Source organism: Canis lupus, chromosome 17 (genome assembly GCF_011100685.1).
Source record: "Canis lupus familiaris isolate Mischka breed German Shepherd chromosome 17, alternate assembly UU_Cfam_GSD_1.0, whole genome shotgun sequence".
Classification (NCBI taxonomy): Eukaryota; Metazoa; Chordata; class Mammalia; order Carnivora; family Canidae; genus Canis; species Canis lupus.
This window is the reverse complement of record NC_049238.1, coordinates 35,413,916-35,434,739: the sequence shown is the minus strand read 5'-3', so window position 1 is coordinate 35,434,739 and position 20,824 is coordinate 35,413,916. Positions and strand designations below refer to the sequence as shown.

General features: G+C 39.6%; 1 protein-coding gene across 1 annotated transcript in view; it reads left to right on the top strand.

The window, feature by feature from the left end:
* Positions 1–5,140: 5,140 nt before the first annotated feature.
* Positions 5,141–20,824, top strand: part of BUB1 (BUB1 mitotic checkpoint serine/threonine kinase) — a 43,024-nt gene continuing 27,340 nt past the window's right edge. Inside the window, exons 1-9 of the mRNA XM_038561422.1 lie at positions 5,141–5,260; positions 9,221–9,280; positions 9,360–9,498; positions 10,506–10,702; positions 13,798–13,841; positions 14,882–14,982; positions 16,887–16,939; positions 17,035–17,219; positions 18,448–18,599. Coding sequence (XP_038417350.1) covers positions 5,235–5,260; positions 9,221–9,280; positions 9,360–9,498; positions 10,506–10,702; positions 13,798–13,841; positions 14,882–14,982; positions 16,887–16,939; positions 17,035–17,219; positions 18,448–18,599 — 957 coding nt within the window. The 5' untranslated portion in view covers positions 5,141–5,234. The remainder of the gene's footprint in view (positions 5,261–9,220; positions 9,281–9,359; positions 9,499–10,505; positions 10,703–13,797; positions 13,842–14,881; positions 14,983–16,886; positions 16,940–17,034; positions 17,220–18,447; positions 18,600–20,824) is intronic.

Here is a 20,824-nt window from a genome sequence, read left to right as displayed (position 1 = left end):
AGGGTCATGATTGACTAATTCTTTAGCCATTGGCTGTGTCAACCTTCAATCCCTCGCCTCTACTGAGGTTGTGGGGCAACCAACAGCATCCCTTAAGTGCTCTCAAAAGTTACCTCATTAACGTAACAAAAGACACCTTTACCATTCTCCACATTTTCTCAAGGAAACTCCAAAGGTTTTGTGAACTATAAGACAGAATCTGCAGAGAAAGACCAAGTATATATGAGAAATATACTTTGGTCATCCAAAAGACCAGTTCTTATCCATAAGAGTAGACGACAGAGGTTTGGACGACAGAGACATCTTCTGAAGTCATAACTCACAGAAGAAAAAAAATTTCTTTTAAGCCAAACTGTATCCAGCTTTATTAGAGATACTTTTCATAAACAGTCATGGTATTTCAGGCAGGAACATGGGCAGACGATCGTTAACAGTATACAACAACTTTCAAACTCCCTTCTTCAATAGGCTACCAAAATCAGAAAGCCACTATAAAACCCAGTGAAGTCTTCATGTGATGCTCTGAACAGGGAAAGTTTAGAGTGAGGGTTGACAGTTCACATTTAGCATGTTGTTTAACAACTTTTCACAAGCAGACCCTGACTTTCAGGAAATGAAATGAAAATGGCAGAACTATCAACCTGAAGATACACAAGCTAAAAAAAAAGGAACTCTTGTGGGATGTCATCTCAGTGGTGACACTCTAAAGTCCAGATTGCCTGACATACTGGGAACCATTTCTTAGGGTCAGGTCTCTGGGTTTAAGGGAGTTAAGTCTATGTTGAAGGCAGAGAGAGAGAAGAGGACATTTAAAAAATGAATTTTAGTTTTTTCACACCATCAAGGTGACTCATGTGTGTCAACATCAAGGAATACCACCCCCCCCCCCCCCCGCCCGGGGAGCCAAGAGGAGGTTTCTCAAAACTAGAAGGGAAGGGTGTTTTTCCCCTTGTTACCAATCTAGCTCCGGAGATATTCTATTAGTGACATATATACCCTTCTCCCAAAACAACAATGAAGTGTTCCAACATAGCTTTAAAAGAAAAGTAAAACAAAATTCTGCATTTTTATAAAACTTGATAAAAATAGTATTTCAAACTGCACAGTCACCAGAAGTACACAGTTATCAAAAATACACACATTTCACTTGGCATCTCCAGCACCTTCAGCTTTCTGTGCCTGATCTGTTTTGGCATCTCCATTTTCTGCAGGGTTATTTCCATCCTTGCCAGCATCAGCTTCCCCTTTTTCCCTTTGGGTACCTTCTCTCCCTTCTTTGCAGAGGCCTTTTTTTTTTTTTTTTTTTTTTTTTTAAGGTTTTATTTATTTATTCATGAGAGATCCAGAGAGAAAGAGGCAGAAAGAGACACAGGCAGAGGGAGAGGCAGGCTCCATGCAGGGAGCCCAATGTGGATCCAGGATCATGCCCTGGGCCAAAGGCAAGCGCTAAACCACTGAGCCACCCAGGCTGCCCTGCAGGGGCCTTTTTAGGCTTGGGCTCTGGCTTTGGAGGAGCAGGCTTAGCAGATAACCTTGCAGATCTTCTCTGTGGCTTTATCTCCTTTAGCATCCCCTTCAGCCTTTCTTTTGGGCATGGTGGCGATAGCAGCAGGCGGGACTTTAGTGCTGGACTCCAAGATGCAGCGGCATGTGGGCTTTGGCCAGTCCAGAGGTCGTTCTTGCCTCTTCTTCACACTGCTTTGAAAAACATTTTCTAAGATAGGTTTCTGTATCTCCCTTCCTCCATATCAACTTTATTCTTAATATTCCATAGTCCCTTAAAACACTCATAAGCTTTCTGTAACTATTCTAATTATAAATATCCAATCTTATATGATGTTTCAGCAATACATCTAATACTGCTACTCTAAATTGCTCTAAATTCCCAGAGGAAGGAAGATAAATGTACGTCTGTGATTACTTGCATTTGTCAAATAGACAGAACGTAGGGGAAAATAGTCATTTTTCTTTTCTAAACAGAGCACTAACTTTGATATCATGTGATAAACCAAGAGAGTCCGGGAATTAAGTGGAGAAACATGTAAGGTTATAACATAGTGGAAGTCAGAGAAACACAAAGAAAAGGAAGCAGATTTCTTTTTTCATTTTACAGATCAAGAAACTGATAGCCAGATTAAGAGTTTGAGTCATGGGGCATCTGGGCAGCTCAGTTGGTTAAGCTCTTGATTTCGGCTCAGATCATGATCTCAGGGTTGTGAGACAGAGCCAAATATTGGGCTCCACATTCAGCAGATTCTCTCTGTCCCTCGTCCTCTCTCACCACCTTTCCTAAAAAAAAAAAAAAAAAAAAAGTTTGAATCATTTGCCCATTTGCTGTTTCTTGGAAAAGTTGAGGTTGGAGTTCATCCCTTGACATGGCCTGGCATCCCTCCAGTAAGTTTGGAGATTATGCTACTGAGATAACAAGTCACTGAAAACCCAAATACATATAAAAATGTTTTATCTATTGGCCTTCCTAAAAATTTAGAGAATCTGTTAGTCAATTTACATAATTAGTAATTTAATATTGAAATCAGCAGATCAATTAGAGTTTTATTTTTATTATTTTTATTTTTTATTTTTTTTCATTTAGAGTTTTAAAGAAAGAGAAAGTTGTAACTGCATATTTCTGCCCCTGAAGCAGGAAAGGTGTACTTTACATATAACTGGACCTGCTGCTCCCAAAAGGCCCGATTACTATTATGATCAAGTACAAATTCCTTAATTTAGCATTTAAGATTTGCCATCGGGATCCCTGGGTGGCGCAGCGGTTTGGCGCCTGCCTTTGGCCCAGGGCGCGATCCTGGAGACCCAGGATCGAATCCCACGTCGGGCTCCCGGTGCATGGAGCCTGCTTCTCCCTCTGCCTGTGTCTCTGCGCCTCTCTCTCTCTCTCTGTGGCTATCATAAATAAATAAAAAATTAAAAAAAAAAAAAAAAAAAAAAAAGATTTGCCATCAAACTATCAAACCAGTCTTTCAAGAAAAATCTCCACTACTCATTAACAGTTCTCCAGGGTGATCCTTCAGAAACCCTCCTTTCTCCAAGAATGACCTCCTCCAGGCTCTCCCTCTGTCCTGTCTCCTTTTGCCCCTCCTCTTCTTCCCTTGGCTTTGGAGTATGTCCACACCTCACCCCTACCCCTACCCATACTAGGTTGTGAGCCACTCCCCAGTGGAGGAAAGGACCCCTGACCATGTAACTGGCACTCTTCACTGACACCTCCGCACTCCTCACCTGGGCTATGGCTAAAGCGGCACTTTAGGGGGATTTGGGCAATTTGTGAGGCCCTGGGAATTCTCCTTTATTCTTTGTAATAGAATCTACCCTGGGCAGATCACCACTCTGGAAGAAAAAAGTCTTAACTTACAAAAAATCTAAACCTTGTGTGCAGGTGTCATGAGAAACTTTCAAAGCCACTTATTTAAAAATTGCTATGCCAGTAAGGGAGAGATCCACCCCCTTCAAGGCCCAATTCAAGCTCCACCTTCCTCATGAAGTTTTATGTGACAGACAGTCCCCATTTACCCTCCCTCCTCTGGATCCCCTGATAATCCGAACAGTAATATGGCACCTAATACACATGTATACCACCTTTAAATAGTATCTATGACTGTGTCTTCATCTCCCAGACAAAGCTCCTAGCTTCTTAAGGAAGGATCTGTTTGAGTCTAACACAAGGTTGTAATTAGGTATTAGGTGTCCAATGACACCTGGTATACATATGATGGATAATCAACATTTCCTAATTGATGATGGAGCATCTTGTCAGATGCAAGGTGAAAACCTAAATGAGGGGATCCCTGGGTGGCTCAGAGGTTTAGCGCCTGCCTTCAGCCCAGGGTGTGATCCTGGAGACCCGGGATTGAGTCCTGCAACAGGCTCCCTGCATGGAGCCTGCTTGTCCCCTGTCTGTGTCTCTGCCTCTCTCGCTCTCTCTCTCTGTGTCTCTCATGAATAAATACAATCTATTTTAAAAATATTTAAAAAAAAGAAAGCCTAAATAAGTGCAACAATCTATTAATTCCTGTGATGGTTAGCAGAACCTAACATTTGCCTAAAGACCCCAGAGTGAGCGCCCTTTCCATTTTAAGGGCTACAAATCGGATTCTTTTGTAGATTCAAATAGGTCCACACTCTGGAAGGAACCCTTGACTGTGAGAGTCAGGATTTCCAACAGCCACTATTATTTTTTTTTTTTATAAAGAGATTTGTTAAGGGCTCTCAGAGAGCAAACACCCACACAGCTTCTGCAAAAGGAAGGTAATCAGATTAATAACTCTCTGTATTTACTTGCACTGTTATGTGACTTTTGAAACAACCTGAAGAGGCAGGATGGGAAGTCATTAAAGTCCAAGGGGCAGAGGAGCTGAGGCTGACTCTTCCAATTCACTTTAAGGCAGGAAGTTATCAGCATACCACATATTCCTTCTTAGACATCTGGACTCCTTCACAAGTCCCTTTGTTTATAATTCTCCAGAACTTGGGTCTCCAGAGCTCCCAGTTCCACAGAAGATGTTGAAAGTTTCCTTGTTGGCATCCTACAATCTATCCAAACTCTTCCATTCTTATTTTAATCGCCATTTGGATGTAGGAAACAGCCCCCTCCTCCGCTCTGGGGCACCCCTACAGCCTTTCAGATCTGTTCCATCAAGCCCAGAAGTCTGCGAGGGTGCTAACCCATCATTTTCATAGGCCACGTGTAATCTTTTTTTTTTTTTTAAGATTTTTTTAAACAAATTATTTATTCATGAGACACAGGGAGAAAGAGGCAGAGACACAGGCAGAGGGAGCAGCAGGCTCCACGCAGGGAGCCCCGATGTGGGACTCGATCCCGGGTCTCCAGGATCACGCCCGGGGCCAGGGCAGCGGCTCCACGGCGGAGCCACCCGGGCGTCCCTGCCGTGCACAATCTACCAGCCGCGCGCCCACGTCGCAGGGCTCCCCCTCCCCACGCGGTACGACAAGAGCCAACCGCACTGAGCGGTCTGCGGGCTCACTGCGGGACTCGCGACCGCGCGGGAGTGGGAGGAAGCGGCGGCGCGCCGGAGGGAGGCGGGACAAAGGTCGCCCGGCAACTGCCCCGGCGATTGGCCAGCCCGTGTGCGGCCGAGGCCAATCGCCAGACGCCGTGCCAACGCTCGTTGCGCCCAGTGCGGCTGCGCGGGAGATTCAAATCCGCGGCGGCTCGTCGCTGGGGCCGCGGAGTTGCTGCTGGCCTGCGTCCTCTCGCCATGGATAACCCGGAAAATGTCTTTCAGTAAGTGTGGGTCTGGTGGGATGAGGGCAGGCGGGGGCGCAGTCTCCGCGGTGGGGGTGGGGGTAACCTAGGATTCGGGGTGTGCAGGCCCCCGCCCCGCCCTCACTCCCACCCGGCGAGGCTGTGAGCCACTCGTGGGTGGTGGATAGGACCCCGGACCGTGTACCTGGCGCTGTCCGCTGAGACCGCGGCCCTCGTCCTCCAGGCCGCCACCACGGTGGCAGTTTGGGGGAATATGGCCACATTCGTGAGGCCCTCCGAGCTCTCGGTTAATCTCCGCAGGGAATCCGCTCTGGGCGGACCGCCGCCCTGGGAGAAAAAAATGTCTAACCCAACAGACACCCGAAGTTCTCGGGGCTCCTGGGTGGCCCAGCGGTTGAGAGCCTGCCCTCGGCTGAGGGCGTGACCCCGGGATTCCGGATGGAGTCCCGCGTCGGGCTCCCTGCATGGACCCTGCTTCTCCCTCTGCCCGTCTCTCTCTCTCTCTCTCTCTCTCTGTCTCTCATGAATAAATAAATAAAATCTTAAAACAAGGAACAACCCTAAGCTTTGCGTGTAGGTTTCATGAGAAACGTTCAAAGACAGTCAAAAAAAAAAAAAAAAAAACCAAAAACTGCAGTAGGGAGAGAATTTACAATAGCTCTTACCCGTAATCCCACAATCAATTTGTTTTTTTTGTTTTTTGTTTTTAAATTTTTATTTATTTATGATAGTCACAGAGAGAGAGAGAGAGAGAGAGAGAGAGAGAGAGAGAGAGAGAGAGGCAGAGACACAGGCAGAGGGAGAAGCAGGCTCCATGCACCGGGAGCCCGATGTGGGATTCGATCCCGGGTCTCCAGGATCGCGCCCTGGGCCAAAGGCAGGCGCTAAACTGCTGCGCCACCCAGGGATCCCCCACAATCAATTTGAAAAAAGTCTTGTGAATAAAGTGAACTTTTTTTTTTTTTAAAAAGCTATGTTTATTATCATTTATGTCAACCTGCTAGCGATTTCTTTAAATTCCCACACTTTTGCTTTACGACTTTATAGGTGATTTATCTAGATTGTTTCAAACGCATTTTAAAGCAGTTCAGTTGTATGTGACAGGAAATAAAACTGGTTAGTTTTATCAGCACCAAGGTAATGTGCTCTTTTGGGGATCAGAAGGCGGAGATCATTAAGTACAGCCAAAGCAAAAACCTGTTTGCTTTAAGACTTCGTTAGCCTTCAGTCTAGCTGGCAAAACTTTCACTTTTAGAAGCTTGTTTTCCCCCCACTTTAAAAAGGGAAATCAAGTATTTCTGACCTTATTTTGACTTTGTAAAGACTAATTTGCTCCAGTGAACTGGATGTTTTCAGTATTAATTTACAGTGTATTCAGGCCATTTTACTAGGGAAATGTGGTTGGTATTGGAATATGAAGTGTTTATTTGGGGCAGCTTATTTATTAACATATTTTGGGGAAAACTTCCTCACGTCTGAGGCATGAAAAGGAGATTAAAATTTAGAAGTAATTACTTCTTAATCTTTAAAAGTAAGTAATACATTTATTTAGCTTTTGAAAAAGATTTAGAAAAGTATTCACTGAGATTTATTATACCTATCTATTCACCCACCCCCGATATATAACCTTTTTTTTTTTTTTTTTTTTTAATTTATGATAGTCACACACACGCACAGAGAGAGAGAGAGAGGCAGAGACACAGGCAGAGGGAGAAGCAGGCTTCATGCACCAGGAGCCCGACGTGGGATTCGATCCCGGGTCTCCGGGATAGCGCCCTGGGCCAAAGGCAGGCGCCAAACCGCTGCGCCACCCAGGGATCCCTATAACCATTTTTCTAGTTTATTTTTCAAATGTTTCTTTTTGCGATATATTTATATTATAATAATACATTAGTATATCTATATATGCATACATGTATGTGTGTATATGGATGAGTGTTATGTATGTGTATGTGTGTACAATTCCTGCCTGTATTTCGTGTAAAGTGTAGCAGAGCATATATACACTGCTTTTTTTGTTTAACAGTATCCTTGGAGATTTCTATCAGTTTATAGAGCTTCTTTTTCAATCTATTTTACAACTACATATTTCATGTACCATAATCAATTCAAAAAGTCTCTCATTGATGGATCCTTGGATTATTGACAGTCATTTTGCTAAATAGAGTTGCAGTGAAAAATCTTGTACATGTGGTATTTTGCACATACATGTACAGATGTATCTATTTTCTAGAGTCCCAGAAGTAGATTTGCTAGGTCAAAGTAGATCCATCTGTAATTTTGGCAGATATTACCAGTTCCCTTGGCAGGGATCAAGAGCACTCTTACCTGCAAGCAAGATGTGAGAGTGCTTGTTTCAATGTTTCATCTATACATGGTTGCCATGTTTTTTTGTTGTTGTTGTTTTGTTTTGTTTTTTAGTTTTGCCAATCTCGTAGCTGAGAAATTGTATCTGAATGAGGTGAATTTCTCTTATGAGAGAGGTTGAGTATTTTCTTGTGGAATGCCCTTTTTTTTTTCATTGTTTTCCCCCCAATTTCTAAAAGCTCTTTTTTTATACCAGTTTATCATTTCTCTTTTGACTCTTAATGTTTTATTTGACATATAGAAGCTTTTATATGTGTGTGTGTGTGTATATATATATACACACACACACACATATATATACTATATACTATATGTATGTATATAGTTTATCTAGTTTATCTACCTTTTCTTTTTTGGCTTCTAGATTTTGAGTCATAAGAAACATTGATTTCATTGGTATACTGATATGATAGCCAGAAGAAAGTATTGCTTTCAAATCCTTTTTTTTTTTTCTTTTCGAAAGTCATGTAATTTCTCTAATGGAAAACCTGACGTCTTTCTTAGCTTGAATCTCTCTCACACCCAGTGAAGCAATCCCAAAGGCAAGTCTCATTGTTTCTTTCTCCAAAACACCCCAAGTTCCGTACTTGCTCTCTTCCCACCCTGGTCCAGTTCACACCCACTGGGATTATAGTAGCTCCCTGACTGATTGCCCACTTGTGTTCCCATTTTCTGTCCCCTTTACTTGGAGGGACAGGAGGGATGTTTTAAAATGCACATTACATGTTGTTACCCCATCCTTCCAGCTCAGCACACTTTAATAGCTTCATGGCCCCCTGGCACTGATCAAGTGTCACCCCCTCAGAGAGAGTGGCCTTCCCTGACCACTCTATCTAAAAATTGTGACTCTTGACACACTCTTGCCTCATCTCCCATTTTGTTTTGTTTTGTTTTTCCCCTAAGTGCTTAATGTCACCTGACTTTATTTTACATGTTTCTGTTTGTTCGTTTGCCCCCATCCTAACACTGAAGTGCCCCTAGAGAACTTTCATTGCCTGGCTGATTTTTTTTTTTTTTTTTAAGCTGTGGTTGGATATGCAGAAGTAGCAGCAAGCAGAGGGAGCCATGGTGGCTGATTTATGAACATTGCCATTATGTGTTCTTCCTCAGGGATGCTGTGTTCCATAGAGGCCCAGAAAACAAACTCTCTGGGAACCTGATTGGTGGTGCCCTAGGCTCCCACACCCACTCATAAGCCCCCTCAGGTCTCCTAGCAAAGTCTTAGCCAAGCTCCTGAGCAGCAAGAGGAGGGGTCCATCATGTGAGGAATAGCAACTTCTGGACACTGCCCCTCATGATGGTAGCAACATTGGGCATCAGTGACAGGAGAAGGAGATTCTTAGGGATAGTCCAAGACCCTCTTCTAGCTGCCTCTTTCATAAAGGCTAGCTTCAGGGGCTTTGGGTCTTGCTTTCTTCTGGAAAAACACTGCATCTAAGTTTTCTGACCACTTCCAAGTGAATAATCTTTTAATTTTTAATATAGCATCTGAACTAGTATTTAAGATTTTCATGTTAAGGTGTATAAATGAGACATATAAAATGAAAAAAAAATCTTTTGCTTTTAGGAATCATCCCTAGTAAGTTATGTGCATATTTTTCTCTTTTCTAGAATGTTTGAAGCCCATATGCAGAGCTACAAGGGCGATGACCCACTTGGTGAATGGGAAAGGTTAGCATTTAGTTTATTTTTTTTCCTCTAAACAAACTATATGCTGCCCTGAAAATTAATGCTATCTATATTTTTCTAGTTACATGCAGTGGGTAGAAGAGAATTTTCCTGAGAATAAGGAATACTTGACAACTTTATTAGAACATTTAATGAAGGAGTTTTTGGATAAGAAGAAATACCACAATGACCCAAGATTCATCAATTATTGTTTAAAATTTGTAAGTATACTTTCAGATGTATAATCAAACTGTAATCATATTATACTTTTGCTTATTTCCCCAGATTTTAAGATCATTTTAGATCGTCTTGTTTTAATTCTTCTGTTTGTAATAAAAAATTTTTTAAAGTTGTATGGCCTGAGATGTGTATTTTAGAAGCTTTTGGCTTCTGTATTACAGAGTCAAGAATTTGATTTTAAAACCCTCCTCCTGGGCAGCGGTTTGGCGCCGCCTGCAGCCTGGGGTGTGATCCTGGTGACCCGGGATCGAGTCCCACATCGGGCTCCCTGCATGGAGCCTGCTTCTCCCTCTGTCTGTGTCTCTGCCTCTCTCTCTCTCTGTGTCTATGAATAAATAAATAAAATCTTAAAAAAAAGTTTAAAAAAATAAAAAATAAATAAAACCCTCCTCCTCTATCAAGTAAGTATTATGACATGAGATAGAAATCATTAAATTAAAAGTTTTGTTGAATAAGAGGTGTGTGAGGATGGAAAGATAAGCTCCCACTGCCAGGTACTCAGAGGGTTCCTGGGAGTAAATTAGATTCATTGTAAATAATTAAGAAAATATTAATTCTCAGGAAGTAAATTTAGTACTAAAAGAATAAGGCTGCTTCAGGTTAAGCTTTAAAAAGTTGGGTCTCTTCAGTCTTGAAATGAAGGCTTTGAGGGCATGAGTTCTAGTAATCATGAATGGATAGAGTTAAAATGGATTTGTTCACTAAATTACAAAATACCAGTATTTGAGGCACCCTATGGCACTTCAGCAAGCTTGATTAAGACAACCATAACACTTATATCATGAGTCATTATGGAAGTCACTACCCTGGGAAATAGTGTGGGTAATTTGGGGGACACTGAATGTTAAGAAAAGGAATAAGTTTAACTTTTAGGTTTGCTGTTAGAAAGCCTCCATGAAGACTGTGCATAGAAGGTGGCTGGGCTCTGGGCCATACCTAGACCAGCAATTCCTTTGTTCTTATATCTGTTTGCTTTGGGTTTCTGTAGGCTGAGTACAACAGTGATCTTCATCAGTTCTTTGAGTTTCTGTACAACCATGGGATCGGGACCATGTCATCTCCTCTCTATGTAGCCTGGGCAGGGCATCTGGAAGGTCAGGGAGAGCTGCAGCATGCCAGTGCTGTGTTTCGAAGAGGACTTCAAAACCAGGCCGAACCAAGAGAGCTGCTGCAACAACACTACAGGTAGTTTGAAAATAAAACTCAGGGTACCTGGGTGGCTCAGTTGGTTAAGCATCTGCCTTTAGCTCAGGCCATGATCTTGAGGTCCTGGGATTGGGCCTCACATCCGACTCCCTGCTCATGCCCTCTCTCTTTCTCTCTCTCTCTCTCAAATAAATAAATGAAATCTTAAAAAAAAAAAAAAAAAAAAAACACCAAAACAAAAAACTCTGCATGGTATTTCCTACTTGAAAATGTCATGTTTGCTCTTAAAAATCCTTTATTGTTATCTGTTTATACAGGGAAATCCTTCTCATTGTGAAAATGTGAATAATACAGAATAGTATAAAGAAAAGGAAACTGCCCAGAAATATTACAGTCAACATTTTGGTGCATTGCCTTCCGGTTATCTTTTATCTTTTCCTATGCCTATGTATGCATCCTTGGATTTGTATATTTTAACAGTAAATCATACTGTATTATCTGTTGTGTATATTGAGCTTTATACTGCCCTTAAGAAATTATGAATTTTTATACTACTTATAAAGTAGGTGAAAATCTGTCCCAGAGTTATGTCATATTTGAAGTGGTCTCTAAATGGACGTTGAAGGTGTTTCCAACATTTTGATTTTTATAAAGAGCAACATAGTGAATATTTTAATGAATAACTTTATTTTTCACAACTTTTATTGTTTTCTGTGATTTAATATACCTCATTTAGGAAATTTTTATTTATTGTTTTTTTAAGATTTTATTTATTTATTCATGAGAGACCCAGAGAAGAGAGAGGCAGAGACACAGGCAGAGGGAGAAGCAGACTCCATGCTGGGAGCCTGACATGGGACTCGATTCCGGATCTCCAGATCATGCCCTGGGCTAAAGGTGGTCCTGAACCGCTGAGCCACCCCAGCTGCCCAGGAAATTTTAAAAATACAGAAAACCAAAGAAACAGAAGAAACCTGGCATTTTAGTTGGCATGTTTTTCTCTGCTTGTTAAAGGATTTACACTGCTTTAATACACCTGCAGCTTTGTCTCAGTCTTTTTCCTTTATTATAGAGTTTTCTCCCAATATATTTCCTATTTTTATCTCGTTCCTTCTGATAGATTCTCAGAATTGAAACTAATCAAAGGATGTATGAGAGTTTTTAAGTTTTCTGGTACTTATAACTATATTACCTACTCAAAAGGTAATACCAGTTTTTTATTGGCCCCCTCTCTAGCAGTATATGAAAAAACTTATTAAACCAGCATTTAATCACTCATTGTTTTCAGCTTTGCTACAGTGCTCATGTTTTTTTTAAAGTTTATTATGAGAATTTTCTTTTCTTTCTTTTTTTTAGAGATTTATTTATTTATTTATTTATTTATTCATTCATTCATTCATGAGAGACAGAGAGAGAGGCAGAGACACAGGCAGAGGGAGAAGCAGGCTCCCTGAGGGGAGCCCGATGTGGGACTTGATCCAGGGACTCTGAGATCACGCCCTGAGTCAAAGGCAGATGCTCAACCACTGAGCTACCCAGGCGTCCCTATTATGAAAATTTTCAAGCATACATTAAAAAAAAAATTAGTATAATGAACTTCCCATTTACCTATCACCTATTTTTAATAAATACTAACGTTTGATCATGACTTTCTATGCAGAGGAATTTTAGGTAAATCCAAGACAGCAAAATATTTTACCCCAAACACATAAACATCTCTAAAAAGTGATTTTTTTTTTTGATTTTTTTTTTTTTTTTTTTTTTTGTTTTACAGAATGTTATGCCATTTTCAAACCTCCAATTTTAACTATGGTTCTTTAATATCCTTTAATATTCAGTCATTCCTCATCATGTAAAACATTGTAGATTTTTTTCTTTTTTAAGTTACTGGTTTGTTTGAATTAAGACTCAAAAGATTTGGCATTTGGTTGTACATCTTTTCATCTCTTTATACTATACATTCTTGCTCACATCACCCAAAAATGTTAGGTTTGGAAATTGCATATTACTTGGCAGGTGAGTTGGTGTGCAAAGGTGCCATGAAATGACATATTTAAAAAAAGTTCTCACAGATGAACAGTAATATATCTGCCTTTTGGAGTAGTAGTCTAAGTTTTGGACTTTTTACTTCTAAACATTATATGTTCATTATGTTCCAGATGTGTAGAATGCTTAACATAGGGAGCTCAAGCATCCCATGTTGTAACATTTGTGCTTGATACACAGAGAAAGAGGGTACATTTGTTATGTGAGGTTTTTGTTTGTTTTTTAAAGATTTTATTTATTTATTCATGAGAGACAGAGAGAGAGAGAGAGGCAGAGACACAGGCAGAAGGAGAAGCAGGCTCCACGCAGGAAGCCTGATGTGGGAGTCGATCCTGGGACTCCAGGATCACACCCTGGGCCAAAGGCAGGCACTAAACCGCTAAGCCACCCAGGGATCCCCTATGTTAGTATTTCTTAAACTCACATAACAGGGGATCCCTGGGTGGTTCAGTGGTTTAGCGCCTGCCTTCAGCTCAGGGTGTGATCCTGGAGACCGGGGATTGAGTCCCACATCAGTCTCCCTGCATGGAGCCTGCTTCTCCCTCTGCCTGTGTCTCTAATGAATAAATAAATAAAATCTTAAACAAAAAGAAATACTAACATAAACTAGGCAAAAGTGGAAGTTTTTCTAATGTAGTGTATTGGATATGAAGAAAATCCCAGAATTTTTTTTTTTAATTTTGAAGCAATTCTGATGTTCAACTTTACGTTCTCTCTTGACCTATCTTTTTCTTTGTATTATTTTTTGTAATTGGAATTCAATTTGCCAACATATAGCATAGCACCCACTGCTCATCCCGCCAAGTGCCTCCCTCAGTGCCCATCACCCAGTCACCCCAACCCCCCGCCCACTTCCCTTTCCACGACCCCTTGTTCGTTTCCCAGAGTTAGGTGTCTCTCATGTTTTTTTTTTTTTACCTCAGTCTTAACTAGCTTATGATTGGCTATCTTGATAGGTTTGTTTGTTTGTTTGTTTATTATCTTGATAGGTTTAGATCGATCTAGATAGATATAGTTTTCACTTTAATACAAATATGTATTAAACTAAATTTATAATCCATATTGATGCCTTCACTCCTGTCATTCAGGTTATTTCAGGCACGCCTCACCGAAACGCATTTGCCAACTCAAGGTAAAATAGTACTTTCTAAATGTCTAAGTTGTAAGTTTCTGATATGCACTGCCTTTTTTTCTCCCTAAAAATATTCATCTGGTATTTATTGACTGGATTGTCTTAGATAATGGGGAAGACGCCCTGGTAATAATGCCTTGCAAAAAATCTCTGGAGAGCAGAGCTCTATTGTAACAATTTAAATAAGCAAACCCACAAGAAAACTTGATTTCATTATATTTTTAGGACTTAAAAAAAATTTAAATTGCCCAAGATAGAGGACAAGACTTACTCGAGAATCTGAGAATCTGTCTATTCTGAATTGTATCATAGTGTTTAATGCAACTTTTAAAGAAATGTTGTTGTTCTTTATAGAAATGTTGTTCTTGACATCAATAAGTATCAACTGGGGATCCCAGGGTGGCGCAGCGGTTTAGCGCCTACCTGTGGCCCAGGGCGCGATCCTGGAGACCCGGGATCGAATCCCACATCAGGCTCCCGGTGCATGGAGCCTGCTTCTCCCTCTGCCTGTGTCTCTGCCTCTCTCTCTCTCTCTCTCTCTCTCTCTCTCTCTGTGTCTCTCTCTGTGACTATCATAAATAAATAAATAAATTTAATTAAAAAAAAAAAAGTATCAACTATCCTATCCTGTTGTTTAAATTATCTCTACAATGTTTCTCTTATCTAAAAAGTGTTTTAGGGCAGCCTAGGTGGCTCAGCAGTTTAGAGCTGCCTTTGGCCCAGGGTGTGATTCTGGAGACCCGGGACTGAGTCCCATGTCAGGCTCCCTGCATGGAGCCTGCTTCTCCCTCTGCCTGTGTCTCTGCCTCCCTCTCTCTCTCTCTCTCTCTCTCCCTCTCTCTCTCTCTCTCTCTGTCTCTCATGAATAAATAAATCTTAAAAAAAAATGTTTTAGTTACAATTTTCTGAGACAGTGGTCAATGAGTTGTTTTATTTCTTATGCTACTTACTGAAAGACCAGGGGAAAGTATTTGTAATAATTTTATTTAATATGATCTTACCCTTGTTTCTCTTTATTTCATCCTTTTTTCCTCCTGTAGTAAGAACCTCAGAACCTCTGCATAATACTCAGATTTTAAACCAAATGATGACATCAAAATCAAATCCAGGAAATAACTCAGCCTGCATTTCTAAGAATCAGGTAATAATAACATTCATGGGTTGTGTGGAAATGGGGAATGGCATTTAACGGTCGTCTAGGTGCCTTTCACATCCACTTTGACATTTCATTTGTTTGACACTATCCCTCTGATTCTAACCTCTCTGTCAGCCACCTGCACCTGTGGCCTGTCATCATCTACCACTGCTCACTTCAAATATTAAATTTAAATAACTTACAGTCTGGCCTTAGCTTCCTGTGTTTATTTGGCCTAGGGGCCCCCACTATGTAACCTTTTATCTTCACTTCCTCATTAGCAGCTTCTCTTCTTTGTCTACCAGCCTTCCTCACTTAGGCCCCAGAATCCCTCCTGCACTGGACAATACCCACCTAGAGGTTCCTGAGCTCTGTTTAAAAACCTCAAGAGCTTGGAAAGATGGTGCCTATAACTTCAAACAGGGCTTTAACTCCTCTCCAGAAATTATGTTTCCAATTTCCTGGTTTATTCTTTATATTTTATGTATTTATGTGTCCCCTTTCACTCTCTAATGCCACCTTGTAATGATTTTAAACTTCACTTCTCTCAAACTTGAGACCTAGAGGTCTCTAACCTCTCCTTCAGGAGCTGACAATAAGAGTGTTTAAACGAGACAACAAAAACCATTAGATGACATCTGTCAATTTTCTGCCACTAACCAGTAAATGTAACTGCATCCCTCCTTGCCATTATAATTGGGAAAAATGGTCTTCTACTTGTACTTGTCCTTCATCCTCCTTGAGATTTTTGCCCTGCTATGATCTCTTCTGCTCAAGTCTTTGCTTCCTTCAGCCTTGTTTTCCAGAAGATTTCCTCTTTGTGGTACAATTGCTCTTTCAGTTTGCTAAGGACCTCTTCTAAGCTAAATCCACGAATTCTTAGTGCACATGTGCAAGTTTTATTGATGTAACACATTCCTAGACATGGAATATGCATTTCTAACTTAGATTCTCAAACGATCTCATTTTACATTCTACACATTTACCAGCCTCATTGCTTCCTGTTGCCCCAATTATGTAAACTTTTAGACAGCAGAGATGGATCTTATTTTTGGTCACATTTCCAGGACCTAGCTCAGGACATGACATGAATGAGATATTCAATAAATATTTATTTAGTGAATCAGTAGTAGCATTGGGAACTCCTGAGAATAGAATAGTACCAGGAGGGAATTTTTGTGATTTTTTTTTTAATTGATAAAGAATTTTAGAATATTAATCCCATAACACATTGGCACTGGTCCAGCTCCTAGTCTGTCAGTTGGAGGGAAATAAGAGCCCTTCTCTACTACCAAGTAGTAATTTTTTTTATCGAAGAGGTGGTGGAAGGAGTGAGGCAGGGGAGGGGCAGAGGGAGAGAGAATCTTAAGTGGGCTCGATCTCAACCTTGAGATCATGACCTGAGCTGAAATCAAGAGTCAGATGCTTAACCAACTGAACCACCCAGGTACCCCCCAAGAAGAACTTTTTTTAAATCACTTTCTTATTGGACTCTTTAGTTATAAAAGTTATAAGATCAATAACTAATCAATAACTAATAATTAAATTAAAGAACATATATAAATTTAGTTGATGATTGGTGCACCTGAGTGGCTTAGTCGGTTGAGCATCTGACTCTTGGTTTCAGCTCAGGGCATTATCTTAGGGTCAAGAGATCGGGCCGCACATCAGGCTCTGTGCTCAGCACAGGGTCTACTTGGGTTCCTCCCTCTTTGCCCCTCCTCCTGTGCTTGCTTGGTAGCTCTGTTTCTCTCAAATGAACAAATAAAATCTTTTAAAAATAAAAAACAGATAAACCTAGTGATGATTAAGAAGCTCCTCCAATACTTTCATATTGTTCTATGAAATAATTTGGGTGCTAGTTTCTCATCAGTTAAGTGAATACTTATGTTTCTTCTCTGTCTTTTTAGGGTTCAGAAGTTTCTGGGGTAATGTCTTCAGCTTGTGATAAAGAGTCAAAAAAGCAAGTATAACCTGTGCAGTATCTATTACTTAGTTTCCTTCAAGAGCTGTTTTAGTAGTATACTGTGGTAAATAATACATTTTTCCCCATTATAGGGAACAAAGGGTGATCCTGATTTCTAAATCAGGTTATTCTGCACAAGCATCTGCAGCAGCCAGAACTGATGTTCAGCAGGTTGTTATGTATTGCAAGGAGAAGCTTATTCGTGGAGAATCAGAATTTTCCTTTGAAGAGCTGAGAGCCCAGAAATACAATCAACGGAGAAAACATGAACAGTGGGGTACTTGCACTCTTATGATTTAAAATACTCTATTGTCATTTAAAATAATAACCGTTGAGTAAACTACCTTTTTAAACAGGTAACTGACTAAGCTGAAAGAATCTGTAAAGTCTCTAGCTCATCTGTGAGAAGCGTAGAAATCTTTGTTAAATACAAGTAGCCACATTTGTCTAGGGACTCAACTGCTGTCGTGACAGCAAAGCTCAGAGTTGAAACAGCACTGATATAGATAAAATAGGTATACCAATGTTGCCTTTTAGTTGATATTTTAAGCTTTTAAATATTATCTGTATGGGTTTGAATTTCTGAATATGGTAATTTTAAACCTATAAGTTAGTTATTTTTACTATGAAAGGATCAGGTGAGGAACTGGAATGGAGAAGAGACTGTCTAAAATCTGTAAGCATGACAAAGGAGACAGTCAGATGGAATCCTCTGATCAAAGGGCCATGTCGTTTATGGCTATATAGCATGTCAGGTTTCATTCCTCGTGGGAAAACCCTGAGTGCTAACACCAACATCTGAGCTCATCTTTGCTGTAACAATGTCGACTTTAGAGAGGAAAGTGAACTTTTGTTCATTGAGGGCTTTTATACCATCTAAGCCATTTGGATAACTGCTCTGTTGGCCTTTTTTTTTTTTTTTTTTTTTTTTTTTTGCTTACCATTTTTCACTTGTTCAACAACTGAGAGAACAGGCAGCTAACACTCATGGAGAACCCATTTTGTGTCATGCACAGATTCATTTTTCTTTCACACTGTGACCTAATGTCTCAGCCAAGGGATTTGATTTGTATGTGGGGTGGTTATGTTAAGCAGTCACTGCAAGTGACACTGACCTTTCAATACATTCGGCTCCTGTTTCTTCTTAGAAAACACCTAGAGATTTTAGCTCTTTTAAAAACTTCCATTTTCAAATGACTTGCAGGACCATGACTATTTTAGAAGAACTGATTGATAGCATACTGTGCTATTACCAAATATTTTATTGATCAGTGTGTAAATTTTTATAACCTATATGCCCTGAACCTACAAGTAACCATACTTAAAGGCAGGTAAAAATTACAATTAAGAAGTAATACACCTTTCTGTTCTGATAACCTAATACACATGGAAAAGACCAGTAAAAAAAATTGCCATCCCCAAAATAATGTTTCACTCATTTTCTGTGTATTCCTCTGATGACCTGAGTTTAAACTTTGCATGGAAACCATGTTTTCTTTCCTAAGTAAATGAAGACAGACATTATATGAAAAGAAAAGAAGCAAATGCTTTTGAAGAACAACTGTTAAAACAGAAAATGGATGAACTTCATAAGAAATTGTATCAGGTGGTGGAGACTTCCCAGGAGAATCTGCCTGAGTTCCAGGAAAGGTCTGAGGTATGTGTGTGCTCTTTGCTGGGTGCTTCCCATGCCCAGTGGAAATGATTTCATTTTTTACTTGCTCCTTTCTGGGCCATATTTTTAGACTTAATTCTGATGCTAATGTAGCTACTACCAGCATTCCAAATTTTTACAATTGGGCACAGAAAGATACTCAAAATGTAAAATGAGAAAAGGAAGTTACAGATTGTGTATGTTTTTATATGTACATATTTATGTTTATGTATTCATATGTGTAGTCTTTAAAAAAATTTTGCACAGTAACTCATATAATGAGAATTTGAATGTAATTATTTCAGTAATTATCAAGATATTTATTTTTTTTTTGCCATTGTTTCATGTTGGAAGGGGGAAAGGTGATGAAATTGTTAGACTCATGTATTTTCTTAAAATTATTAATGATGGGGTAAATTGAGGATAAATTTAAGGTACATAATGGTTGCTTAAACTTTCACATAGTACATATATACCTGTGATATAGGATACAATGAAGATTAACATCTTAATTTCTTTTTTAGAATTTTCTTCTATTTAAGAGATTCATAGAAATGTAAATGAAATACAGTAAATTACACATATCAGAAATGTAAAATTTGCTAAGTTTTGACACGCATACAACCATAAACTGTCTTCACAATCAAGATAGTGAACATATATATAGGGGTCCCTGGGTGGCCCAGCAGTTCGGCCCCTGCCTTCGGCCCAGGGCGTGGTGCTAGAGTACCAGGATTGAGGCCCACATCGGGCTCCCTGCATGGAGCCTGCTTCTCCCTCTGCCTCTCTCCTTCTCTTTCTCTGTGTCTTTCATGAATAAATAAATAAAATCTTTAAAAAAAAAAAAAAAAAAGAGTGAACCTATACATCACCCCAAAAGTTTTCTTGCCCCTTTGTTCTTAGAAAGCCATGTTGCATTTGTCTTGCTTCCTGATACATTCCAAGCACACACCCTTTCATTTTCTTTTTCTTTCCTTTATTTTTTTTTAAATTTGAGTATAGTTGACATACAATGTTACTTGAGTTTCAAATGTGCGAGATAGTGATTCAATTTCTCTCTATGTTATGCTATGTTCACTAGTGTAGCTCCCATCTGTTACCATACAATGCTATTAAAATGTCATCAACTATATTTCTTCCACTATATCTTTTATTCCTATGACTTAATCATTCTATAACTGAAAGCCTGTATCTCCCACTCCTCTTCATTCATTTTACCTATCCCTCTACCTTCCACCCCTCTGGCAACTGTAAGTTTGTTCTGTGTATTTGTAGGTCTGATTTGCTTTTTGTTTATTCATTTATTTGGGTTTTTAAATTCCACATATGAGTGAAATCATACAGTATTTCTCAGTGTGATTTATTTCACTTAGCACAGTAACCTCTAGGTCCATCCATGTTGTCACAAATGACATGCTCTCATCCCTATTCTATGCTTGCATAATATTCCATTATAGATACATAGATTTATCTATATATATTGTATTAGTGTTTTCATTTTTTGGATAAATAACCAGTAATGGAATTACAAGACCATATGATATTTCTATTTTTAATCTTTTGAGGAATCTCCATACTGTTTTCCCCAGTGGCTGTGCCAATGTGCGTTTCCACCAACAGTGCATGAGGGTTCCTTTTTCTCCACAACCTTGCCAACACCTGTTGTTTCGTATGTTTGTTGATTTTAGCCATTCTGACAGATATGAAGTGATATCTCATTATAGTTTTGATTTGCATTTCCCTGATGATAAGTATTTTTTCATGGGTCTGATGGCCATTTGTATATTTTCTTTGGAAAAATGTCTATTCAGGTCCTTTACCCACTTTTTAATCCAGTTTGTTTTTTTTTGGTGTTGAGTTGTATAAATTCTTTATTTATTTTGGATATTAACCCCTTACTGGATGTATCATTTGCAAATATCTTCTCCCAGTAGATCGACTTTTTGTTTTGTTATGGTTTCCTTTGCTATGTAAAAGCTTTTTATTATGATGCAATCCCAACAGTTTACTTTTGCTTTTGTTTCCCTTGCCTCAGGAAACACCTAAAAAAATGTTGCTATGGCCAGTGTCAGAGAAATTACTGCCTATGTTCCATTCTAGGAGTTTATGGTTTTAAGTATCAGATTTAGGTCTTTAATCCATTTTGAGTCTATTTTTGTGTGGTGTAAGAAACTGATCCAGTTTCATTCTTGTACATGTAACTTATCCAGTAATACCTTAATTTCTTA